Source organism: Nipponia nippon, unplaced genomic scaffold (assembly GCF_047370975.1).
Source record: "Nipponia nippon isolate SJK-2023a ecotype South Korea unplaced genomic scaffold, ASM4737097v1 scaffold_25, whole genome shotgun sequence".
Taxonomy (NCBI): Eukaryota; Metazoa; Chordata; class Aves; order Pelecaniformes; family Threskiornithidae; genus Nipponia; species Nipponia nippon.
The window spans coordinates 1,404,612-1,416,241 of NW_028262342.1; the positions used below are offsets into that span (position 1 = coordinate 1,404,612).

The following is an 11,630-nucleotide window of genomic DNA, read 5'->3' on the forward strand; positions in this document are numbered from 1 at the left end:
TTTTTTATTAGGACCAAAGCCCCTCAGATGGGCTTGTTTTATTGTCAGAGCTAAGGACACATTCAGAGAGGACCATGCCATGGCAGGCTGTGGTGCAGGCCCCCCAGAGCACTGCCAGGGAGAGGGCAGGCCAGCAGGCAGCAAAGGCCATGGCCAGGAGCATCACCACGTGCCATGCTACTGCACAGCAGCTGCAGCATCCACCTGGGGTAAAGGAACGAGATCTGAGTCCTGTGAGGGCACCACTGCCGAGAGACCAGTGCTCAGGGATGAGATGGGAAACCACGTCCCAGCCGCGGCTCTAATGCAAGACAAACACAGCCCAGCTCTTCCACCCTCTCCTCCCCCCCACCCTAAATTCAGGTGGAACCCTTTAACTCTGCTTTTCCACCCCACAGTCCCATTTCGCACCCCTTTATACCTGCCCCCAGCCCCAGCACCTGCCCCTCATGTGTCTCCAGCCCCTGGTGTCCCAGGTCTCTGAGCCCTGCCTGCAAATTGCGGCTTTGCCTACCATGCTGCCTGCGCATCTGCCATGCACCTCAGTCTCCACCTGCATCTTCATCCTCCTGGTCATATTTACAGCCCTCCCTCCACCTTGCAAAGGGGCAGGTTTCTCTTGGGCTCTGCAGCATCCCACCCCACCAGTGCATCTCCAGCCATGGGATGAAGAAGACCTGAGCTGGGGCTCCATCAGCAGGTGACAAGGGCTAATCCAGGGCACGCAACCCACTCCATCCCCCGCAGCCCCAACCCAGACCTACCTTGCTCTTCATCTTGTCCTCCGATCTGTCCTCACTGGGGCACTGCAGGAGAGCACAGGAGATATAAACCCCCTGAACTCTCCTTGTCTTACTCCCCTTTTGACATCCAAAAGTGAGCCAGGGTATAACCAACCCGCTCATGCGCGCACATCAACATGCACCTACGCACACCATCCTTGCGCACAAGTGCTCTGAGCAATCACGCGTACCACCATCCCTGCCTGCTCCCGGCCAGCTTGCCCCCAGGAGCCCAGCCTGGGTGACTCCCAGGTGCTTTGTGGTCCCAGCACAACAACAAGCTCATCCTCCTGGCTGACTTCGCCGTGCTGCCTGCATGGCTGCACTGACAGCCTTGCCTGCAGGGCAGCGTGGCTGGGGGCCAGCTGGGTCAGCGCTCGCTGCACCGCCTGGAAGCCCTGGCACCAGGTGCCGCAGAGCCAAACACCGATCCTGTGCCATGCCAGCAGCCCTGCAGCTTCAGCAGGGACCGAGGGTGCTGGGCGCCTGCCGGATCAGAGCCCTGCCTGCGTGGGAAGTAGGGCAGAGCGTGTCTTGGGGCAAGCGTGTGCCGGGAAGCCACAGGAGGAGAAATAATAAAAATGACGTGTCTAGGGACACACCGCCACTTGAGGAACATGCGTATAGCGTGTGGGCATGCATCCTCCTGCATGCCAAGGCGGGTCTGCAGCAGACAGAGGAGGCATCTGCGGCCAGCAAAGCGGGGCACCTCCATGCAAGGGCTGGGCCGGGTGCTCTGCTGAGGCAGGGAAATGTGAGCTGGAAATTCTGCGCAGGATCCCAAGACATAAATCAGAACAACCCAGGTGCAAGTGGAGGGGGTTCAGCACAGCCCCCACACACATGGCTTGTGGATGGCTTGGGACACAAGTGCTGGTGGACACAGTGAGGAGCAAGCGACCGTCCCAGCCTCCACCAGCACCTCTGGTCCTTTGGCTCTGCAGCTGCTGGTTTCCTCCCCATTTTTTGGCCACAAATGAGGAAAGGTGATTTCAAGATGATTCAAGACCATAAACCCAAGAAGCCCGAAGCTCCAGCTCCACAGGGCTGCCCAGCATCCTTAGGCTCCCCCATCACTAGGATCAACACAAAACAGGGACAAACCCCACCACTGTGAAAGTGAGAACAGGGAAAGGCAGGCAAGGAGACCTGCTCCTCTGTCTTCTCGGCCAGTCTTACCTTTCACATCAAGTTTGCAATCTACTGAGGCTTCCCCCAAGGGGTTCACAGCTTTGCAGGTGTAGATGCCCCCATCGAAAGGGCTGGGCTTGCGGATTTCCAGGGAGCAGACACCCTGCTCGATCATTGCTATATATTTGGGGTCTTCCCGTATCTCCATCTGATTTTTCATCCAGATGATTTTGGGCTGGAAGGCAGCAGGATTTATTTGTTTGTTTAAAGCAGGGAGAGAAATGAGAAATCGAACTGCCCCAAAATGCAGCCGCCTCCCTCTGCCTTTGCCTTGGCCCTGCCTGAAGCTGGTGGCCATGGTGGGATTCACAGTCAGAAGTAGTTTGAAGAGCTAAATCTCCCATTCTTGAGCCCCAACGGCTACCCCAGTGCAGAAGGAAACAGGACATGGCTTGAATTAAGACCAGTCTCCCATCTCCATGCAAGAACACCCCAAACTTGCCCCAGTTTGACTGAGGGCAGCTGCAGCCCCCTAACCTCATCCAACCCTAACCCAACATGACCAACCATCTCCCAACACCTCCAGCCACCTTGCAAAAACCCCACTGGCGGCTGCCCACACGCAGAGGAGATGCTGTTCATGGAGGAACCACTGACCTGGGGGAAGCCTCGGACGGAGCAGAAGAGATGTGTGCTGTAGCCCCGGGTGGTGGTTCGGTCTGTCAGGGGCTGGGTGAACTTTGGAGGCTCCATCATGTCCCGTTGGGGGATCTTCTCTGGCTGGTAAGCAGTTTCTAAGAAAATAATTAATTCTAGGTTGAGGCAGAGCTCGGGCTCCTGGGCTGACCAGCACATGGCCACAGGGATTCAGCCCAAGGTACCCCAAAATACTTTTGCTCCCTCCCATGACAAGCCAAACAGCATCTAGCCTGACCCGAGGACCTGGTCTTCAGCTCAGACCAGCCCTGTCTATAAATCCCTTCTCATCCAACCATGCCATGTTAGTGCCCAGTCCCTGCAGGGGACGGGGGAGATGCCAGTCTGCAAACCAACACCATGATACATGCTATGTGCAGCATGTTGGGTACAGGCCAGGCACCTCTCTGGATCTCCTACTCCATCCCCAAAATTCAGTGCACAGAAATAAGAGCTCTGCAGGTGGCAGAGACCCCAGCTCACTGTCTGTTACCAGGGAGCAGGATGGAAATGGATGGAGGGAGACCAGCACTGAGGGATGCTGATTTGGAGATTTGGCCCCAAGATGGGCCACTGCAGGGGTCCCTTCCTCTGCTGGCCCTGAGCTGCACGGCCAAAGCCAGGGCTGTTCCTCACCCCTCCCGGCTCCTGCTTCGATCTCACCCCGGGGATGTCCATGCCTTGATCCCTCCCAGAGGGCTGACCATGGCACAAGCCTTCCCCAAAGGAGAAAGGAGGTGTAGAAGGAGGGCAGGGGACCTCTGGACCTCTGCCTTGGGGACGCACAGCCTCACCCCCGCAGGGCTCATCCTGGGGACCAGCCCAGCAGCATCACCACAACACCGAGGAAGCCCCACTAGCCCCAACAGGGACAGGACCCCTCTTGCCCACCACCACGCCCAACCCCTTAGCCAGGGCATTGTCCCCACTTGTCTTCTTGATGTGGGCCACCCCGGAGGCGACAGCTGCTTTCTCGCTGAGCCCACAGGCATTTTCCGCGAACACCCGGAAGGAGTAGGTATTGCCAATGATGAGGTCGGAGATGGTGCAGCTGGTGCGGGTGCAGCGCTCCAGCGCCGTGAACCATTTCTGGGAGGTAAAAAGAAGAGTGGTGAGGAAAGGCAGGCTGTCCAAAGGATGGAGAAAGCATAGGGGGAAACAGGGGTGTGTGGCTCTCCCTCTCCCATCAGGGCATCCCCAGCACCAGGGCACCCAGACTCACCCCACTCTTCTTGTCTGACTTTTGCACCATGTAGCCCTTGATCTCAGAGTTCCCGTTGTCCACTGGGGGGGTCCACTCCAGGGCCACGTTAAAGCCCCAGACATCCACCAGCTTCAGGTTCTGGGGGGGACTCGGTGGCTCTGCAAATACAAACCTCACAGGGTAGCATCCTAATCTGCTCTCCCCACATTCTGTGCCTTGACCTTGCTTTTGATCTCTTCTCACCCTGTTGCAGCACATGAGGGATGAGAAGCTGTGATGGGCATGGGCTGGCAGAAACCCTGCATCCCCAACCAGAGAGTTCACCTCTGTGATCCTGGAAAAGATCCCACTGGAAGAAGGACCCCAGAGTCCCTTGCCTTGCTGCAGGCCCTGTCCTATCCCACTCAGAACAAGAGTTACCCCCAACCAAGGGGCAGAAATGACCCCCGGAGCAACCCTGCAGGGTCCCAACCCCAGCCTTACCAATCACTCGGATGTCCAGGGTAGCCTTGTCCTCCGCTCCGTTTATCCGCACAGCGAGCTCGTACTTGCCCGAATCGCTGCGCTGTGCCTTGCGGATATAGAAGATGGTGTCCTTCTCCGTGTTGCGGATGTTGATGCGGCTGGTGTCCAGGGGCTGGCCACCCTTGGTCCAGATCACCTCGGGCTGTGGCTTTCCCTGGAGCAATCCGCACAGGCAGGTTAGGAGCCACTCGAGCGCACGGTCCCAATGGGTCCTGCTGGGAAGGATGGGTGGGCAGAGCCACCCCGCTTTGTCCAGGCAGCAGTGGCCTAGATACGGCCTCTCCCATCCAGCAGTCCCCAGGGAAGAGACTACAGCCGATCCCTGCCAGCCCCAGTGACGGGAAGCCATCAGGCTCCAGGGATGATGCTAGAACATGCTGGTCCCCCAAAGTTCTCATGGAGCAAGCCCAGCTATACTTGCCTAGGGCATTGCAGGCAGAGCTGTGCTCTGCTTGCCCAGGCACTGAGCCCAGGTTCAAGCCTAGCAGCAGGGGCTTGAATTCAGTATCCAGGGTCAATTCACTCCTGGAGCATGGACAGCACAGGCTCCCAACCGCCTATGAGACATAGCATGGACGTGTCCCTCATCTTAGCGCCAGCTTTCTGCCTCTCACCTCCCTCTGCTTGGCCAGCATGTTTCAGGGCCGGTTTTCTACATCCCAGACACTGTGGTGGAGATGCTGTGGTGATGCCCCAGACAGCATGCAAGAGATCAGTTGAGGGGAGAACCTCCAGCTTGGCCCACCAGTGTCAGCATCACACAGCCCTGGGGCTGCCCTGCTCCAAAGGCAACTGCTCTGCCCAAGGGGACCCCCACTGTCGTGCTGTGGGGTCCTCTGGTATATGGCCAGATCCCTGCCAGGCTTGGCCAGGAGCACAAGCTGAGCAGGGTCCATGGGCTGAGACAGCAGCGATAGCTAGCCTGTGCCCTAGTGTGTTTGGGGTTGTCCCATTGCCAACACCATCAATAAAGACATAGCATGAGAAAAACGGGAGCTAGGAAGGAATGGGAGAGAGGTTCCCACCCCATCTCCCACCCTTGGCCCATGAGACCAAGGACCACAGTTGGCCCCAGGCATGTCATGGTGGCTAGAAAAGTCACTGCAGAAGCTAACCTGCAGTGAAAAAGCCTGGGGGATTAAATCCCAAATCATCCACCTACCTGGAAAGGGATCATCATGTTCACAGCATCCCCAACATGCCTGACATAAGTCTGCCGCAGGTGACGGGGCATGCGGATCCTCGGGAGCTCTGGGGACCAGAAAGTCGGGCTGTGGGGCCAAGGAAGTCACAGCCCCCAACTGGGTGACCCACTCCACGCATCCCCCTGCTTGGCCATCGAGAAATCCCACCCAGAAACAGGGCCACGTCTTCCCTCTCATCTCCTGGACAGTGCTTGCTTCCCTGCAGGGCCATGCTAGCCTATCCCATTGCCTGCACCCCAAAATTATATCCATCCTTAAGATACCAGGACACCAACCCAACGGCACCACCCCAATGGACCATTCACCCCCTTCGTTATAGCCAGGCTATGGAGACCAACATGGGCTTAACCAGAAGAGACACGGCACAGCCTACATGGTAGCAAGGCAGAGGACAGCATCTCCGAGTTAGGAAATATTTCTCCCCCAGCTCAGAAGGCAGACTTCCCAGAGGCACACAACCCAACTTCCAGCAAGGACAAGGCTCGCCAGACCTCCACCTTCGCTGTGCGCTCAAGGCCATCGAGAGACCAAGGTGGTGCATGGTTACTCACAGCAGAGCTGTGAAAGCCCCGGGCTTAAAATGAAGGCTAACGTCCCCAAGGGAACATAACAAAGATAAGAAAAAAACCCATTGGAGAATGCTGATGGAGCGTATGTCTCCTGCCCCGGGTGAAAATAGCAGCCATGTAACCCTACCGGCTCGGTGCCACTTGGTGATCCTTCTGGAGAGGCATTGGGTTTACGTGAGCCCCTCATAAAAGAGCTGTGTGTCTCTGCCTGGATTAAACGTGCTGGAGCTTAGCTCTGGGGAGGGGGCACGGCCAGAATTAAACAAGGACTGAGCAATGGCTAAACAGCTGTGAGCGTGAAACGCCGGCGGTGGGCTGGGGAGGGCAGGGAGATGCCCGGCAATCCCAGATGGCCCCACCGACAGCTGAGACAGTCTCTCCTCTGCTCATGCTGCTATTCGCTCCAGGGATCCACGCATCGATGCTGCCACTTGGGCTCATCAGTCTCAGCGGGGCAGAGAAACCTGACCTCGATGGAGGAATGTTAATTCATGGGTGTTTTTCCCAGCTCACGTGTGCCTTGCTCAGCCGGGGAGGGCTGGCCGAGGTCGGTGGCCCAGGTGACGTGCTGCCGCGGGTGGGAAGGCATTTTTCCTGCCCCAGCTCCCTGCAAAACGCGCCTCCCACACTGAGTCTTCATCTGGTTTCTCCTCGTCTCTCTCCACTTCCCAAACCCACTCATCCCACCTGTTTTTAAACTCTCTGCTGTCTGTATTGCTGCTATTTAAAATCCCTTGTGATGCTATAAATGAACCAGTGAGAGGTACAAAATGTGGTCCAGAATAAAATGTGAAGACCAGAAGGTAACAGACGGGGCAGAGAGGAGCGGACTCGCGCACCCGACACACACCAGCGCCACTGGGGTGGACACGGGGAGGCAGAGGGACACTGAGGGCTAATTTGTTCCTCAGCAAAGCCAAGTAGTGTGCACAGGGCTGTATTGCAAATGAAATGCAAAAGTAGGCAAGTGCCGTTTGCTGATGAAGAGTTTCAGTTAGCAAAAAGAAAAGACAGAAGAAAAAAACCCACTAGCGTGGAGCAAGAGCAAGTTGTGCGTGGGTCTTTCAGCTCTTTTGGTTTTACTCAACTTTGGGTTGAGTGGGTATCTCAGCTAATACACGTGGCTGAGACAAAGCTCAGGCAGCAGGGACACAGGGTTTGAACTGGGGGGTGCAGCACGGGACTAGAAGTGGGAAACACGAGCTGTATATTTGGCATCTCATGCCAGTCCCCCACACCTCAGTTTCCCCAGTCCCACAAGCACGGTGAGATCTGGAGGTGAACACGGCAGCAGACACCACCATGTTCACCTCCTCCGAGCAGACTGAGAGGATGAACCCTGCAGGATCCTTTCCAGATGCTGATAGCCTTCTCCAAGCCTTTTCCTATGAAAAGCTGATGGTTCCTGGAATAACTTTTGTTATTATTATTACTGTTTTGAAGCAGCTAAAAAATCTGACGTGCTCTTTGAGTAATAGGAAGATTTGTGCATTAATAATTCCTTGTAAAGGGAAAATAGGTCTATATTTGCTGTTTGATAAGTGAAAACCAGCCTTGCAATCATACATCAGCCTCAGCACATTCGCAGCACCCTGGGAGGAATGCGAGTCTTGCTAAGCATGGGAGCAAGTCATTCATTAGCGAGTTCAGCATGATTAAAGTTCCCATGCTCCAGACTACCAGCTCTTGACTTTCCTTAGCTGAATAAACAAAGCCGTCCGATATGCGTGCAATGGCATGGCCAAGGGGAGGAGATGTGCTGCAAATGAGACTGTTTCTGAGCTCTTAAAATGAAATGGGAAAATGTGGCTCTGCATTTTGAGTCCTTCACACCCAAAGCTTCACCATCTGCAAGATCAGTGTCTTGAGGCCGGGAAGCTACTCCATCCCACCCCAAGGGAACCGGACACAGTTATTGACAATAACATATCTGTCAAAGGCTGGATTGCGACATGTGAGAGGGCAGCGGCTGCTCAGGCTGCAGGGACAGACTGTGATTTCTCTGTAGCACACGGGAATCATGCACGGCCAGAGCAGTACTTACGGAGGATCTCTTTGATGAGGACTGGCTGCTCTAAAGTAGCTGGGACACTGGCACCGCTGGCGCTGACAGCCTTCACCCGTATGTGGATCTTGTCACCGGAGCTGAGGTCCTGGATTTTGTACCGGGTGGAAAGAAAAGGCTCCTTGTTCGCAGCTGTCCAGTCTGTACCTACGATGAACCCAGCAGAGCACTTCATGCGTGCAATGGACAGACAGACACACACCCCAAAGAGCAGAAACAGGGGATGAAACCCAGAGGCAAAGAACCCGTTCCTTGCAAAGGCTGAATGATTTGGGGCACCAGCAGAAAAAGGTATCTTAGAAGGGAGGTTGGGCACCCCGCCCTGCCAAGGAGCGTGGGGTACGAAATGCTGGCAGAAGCTCAACTGTTGAGCAGGAGGCTATCTGCAAGTAAGAACAAGCATTAGGCCAGCAAACATGGTCCCCGCTGACCTTCCAGGTGCATTTCTGGAAGTAGTTACAATCCTTCGACCACCCTGCCAGCCAGTCTGCTCCTCTTAATGCCCCAGGACAACTCCTTGGGGCTCACCATGTTCCCCAGCGCATCCTCCACATCAGGCAAGGTCTGCTCATCCTCTGCCACCAGCCAGCTAGACCTCTCCAACTGGTCTTCCTGCTCGGAAGGGACATCTCAAACTCACCCGCAGCCAAGACGTAGAAGCCCTCCCACATCAGCCAGCTAACACAGCCTTGCAATGTGCCAAGCCTCTTAAGAGGTTTCTCAGTTGGAAAACAGACCGCCCCAGTCACCAAAGGACTGGGTGTCCCAGGCGGGCAACTAGAGCAACCCACGTGTGCCAGGGTTTGCTAAGCCACCATGTGCACCTTCACAAACCAAGGTTTTCCTGTCAGTGCCATCAGACCAGCCAGATCCCACCAGCTCCCCTTTCCCTTCACCACTGGCATTACTCAAACCAGCCCTCACTCAAATCTCACCATATTTTATCCAACCAGGGTCTTGCACCAGCCCAAATACAGCAGTCACAGAGCCCATGTGGTTATTATTGAATGACTAGAGCTCTCCTGTCATCCAGCCAAGCTCAAAGGAAGGTAGGAGAGCATCCAAAACTGTGACCTTTGGGTGGCTGTCAGCCAGCACCCTCCAGGAATGGCTGCATCTTTCCTTGTCCCACTCAAGGGCCTCCTCACACATCCCATCCAGCCATGGTTACCTCTCCAATCCCCAGCCCAATGATGAAAGCTTCCCACAGCCAAGAATGTGTTGATCGTGCCTGCCACAAGCTAAACAGCCAAGGGTCATAGATCAAATTCCCCAAGGCCCACAGACCACCTGGGTCTCCCAAACCACTCCAGCCTCATGCAGCACCCAGCCCACCAGCCCCAGCCTCCCCTTGCAGATCCCCCCAGCCACACAGGTCATTCACTCTCACCCCAAAGCCAAGCAGAGCTTCAAGAGAGTGCCTAAAAAACAAGTCTTATCCACCTACCCCATTCCACCAACCAGCAACACAACCGGAGAACCACAGATAATTGTTGCACCCACCAGCCCACCTCCATCCACCATGGCCATCATCCTTCCAGCCCCATCTCGCTTGGGCAGGGCTTGCCTGATGATGCATGTCAGCCCCTCTTACACTGCCCAGGATCCTTTCCTCCCTCATCATCTTCCTACCTTATCCCCATTCCTTCTGCACTTCATTTTGGGCAAACATGAGAGAATCGCATCTTCTTCCTCCTGAGGTCTTGCATCACCATCCCAACCCCAGGTCTCTGCAGAGCTGGAGCTCATCAGAGACCAGCCTCAGTGGGTATGCTGGTATCTCCTCCACCCTCTAGCTGGACGTGGCAGTGACATTAAACCAGCCCCCCACTAAAGACATCACGACTATCTGAAGTCAGTGGGAAGACCCTCTCCTCCATGGGAAAAAAAAAAAAAAAAAAAGACCATTTGAAATTTGAAATGAACCCATTTGGGCAAAGAAAGGGAAATGGTGCCCAGGGAAACATGCTGCCAGGTTCTGCCCGGCTCCATCCCACGCCTCCGCAGGAACACACCAGCTCTCCATGCTTACGAGGCAGGAAAGCCCAAGCCTACTTCCATCTTTGCAGATCTCCACCACGTATCCATCCAGGCCCGACCGGCCTGTCTGCTCCGGGGCTTTCCAGGTCAGCGTAACCGAGTTTTCGCTCACTTCTTCCACAGCCAAGGACAAGGGGGAGCTGGGCGGCTCTGTAACAAACCCGGTGAGGTGGTGAGGACAGGGTCTCGAGTACCAGGGCTGTTGGAGGGCAATCACCCAGACTCCATGTTGGTCTCCAGCGCCCCCCCCCCCCCCATCCTCCTAATCCCCCAGCCCTATTCCACTGCAAAAATATCCTTGATGACTCTATCCCTCCATCCCTTCACCCCGACATGCTCCCTCCCAGCCTTGCATATCTCCCCTCCCCACCTCAGTGCCCGGCCCGTCCTTACCTGCCTTTGGTTTCTCAGGCTGAGGTTCAGGGGCTGGGGCTTGGGGTTCAGCTGGGGGAGCCGGGGCACCTTCTTCAGGGGCTGGAGTCGCTTCTGCTGTGGGGACGGGAGCAGGCTCGTCTGCAGGAGCTGTGGGCTGCTCCGCAGTGGGGGGATGCTCAGGGGCTGGGCTGGGATGGGGCTTTTCAGCAGCCGGGGCTGGCGCTGGTTCTTCCTTTGGGGTTGGCGCTGGCTCTTTCTTCGGAGCTGCCGGAGCCGGGTCTGTGGCTGGAGGTGCGGTTTTGCCGGTCATTGCTGCAAAGCCTGGGGGCTGGGGAAGACGATGTTTTGGGGTCTCTGCTCTGGGATGTCCGCTCTGTTTTGGGGTCCCTGCTCCAGACCAAAGGTTTCTCCTCCAGATCTGGGATCTTGCCTCTGAAGCTGGGGTCCCTGCTCTGGACCAGGCGTCTCCACTCTGGACGGACGGTCTCTGCTCTGGGACGGCTGTGCTGGGAGGGGGGAACCAGGTCACTGAGCCAGAACAGGGGCTGGGAGATTTTTATATGCTTCAGCTGGCACTTGTCACCTCCCTGCAAACCAATCTGTCTGCGCAGGCGGGGGCCGCCAGGAATAGCCACCCAGGACCTGCACATTCAGCAGCACGCCCCTACCCCCTCCTATGGCACTGCAACACATGGTCGGGGCCCCCCCTGCCATCCCCCCCAGGCTTGCATGGGACCGGGCAGGCCAGGGCCAGGTCACCTTTCTTTGGGGACATGGCTCCTGTCCCCAGCACCAACACCCCTCTAGCTAAGGGCTTCTCACCCCCCCACTGCCACCTCCTCAGCCACCCACTGCCCCCCCAAGTCCTTCCCCTAGCCTCCCCATTGACCCTGCACCCCACAAGTCTTCCCCCAGCCCCTGCATTAACACCAGCCCCCCCATCCCAATCCTCCCTGTTAATCCTGCATTGCCCCCCCAAACCACCTGCTCCCCCCCACGTCCTCCCATAGTCCCTACTGGAACCACAGACCCCTCTGC

At 56.4% G+C, this 11,630-nt stretch overlaps 1 protein-coding gene across 1 annotated transcript; it reads right to left on the minus strand.

Moving 5' to 3' along the window:
- Positions 1-788: 788 nt before the first annotated feature.
- Positions 789-10,902, minus strand: MYBPH (myosin binding protein H). The gene is made up of 10 exons (XM_087762146.1): positions 10,611-10,902; positions 10,233-10,367; positions 8,157-8,324; positions 5,501-5,589; positions 4,297-4,492; positions 3,832-3,971; positions 3,539-3,698; positions 2,571-2,707; positions 1,962-2,148; positions 789-806 (listed from the first exon to the last, which is right to left on the minus strand). The coding sequence occupies exons 1-10, from the start codon at positions 10,900-10,902 to the stop codon at positions 796-798; spliced, it is 1,515 nt and encodes a 504-aa protein (XP_087618272.1). The 3' UTR covers positions 789-795.
- Positions 10,903-11,630: the final 728 nt, after the last annotated feature.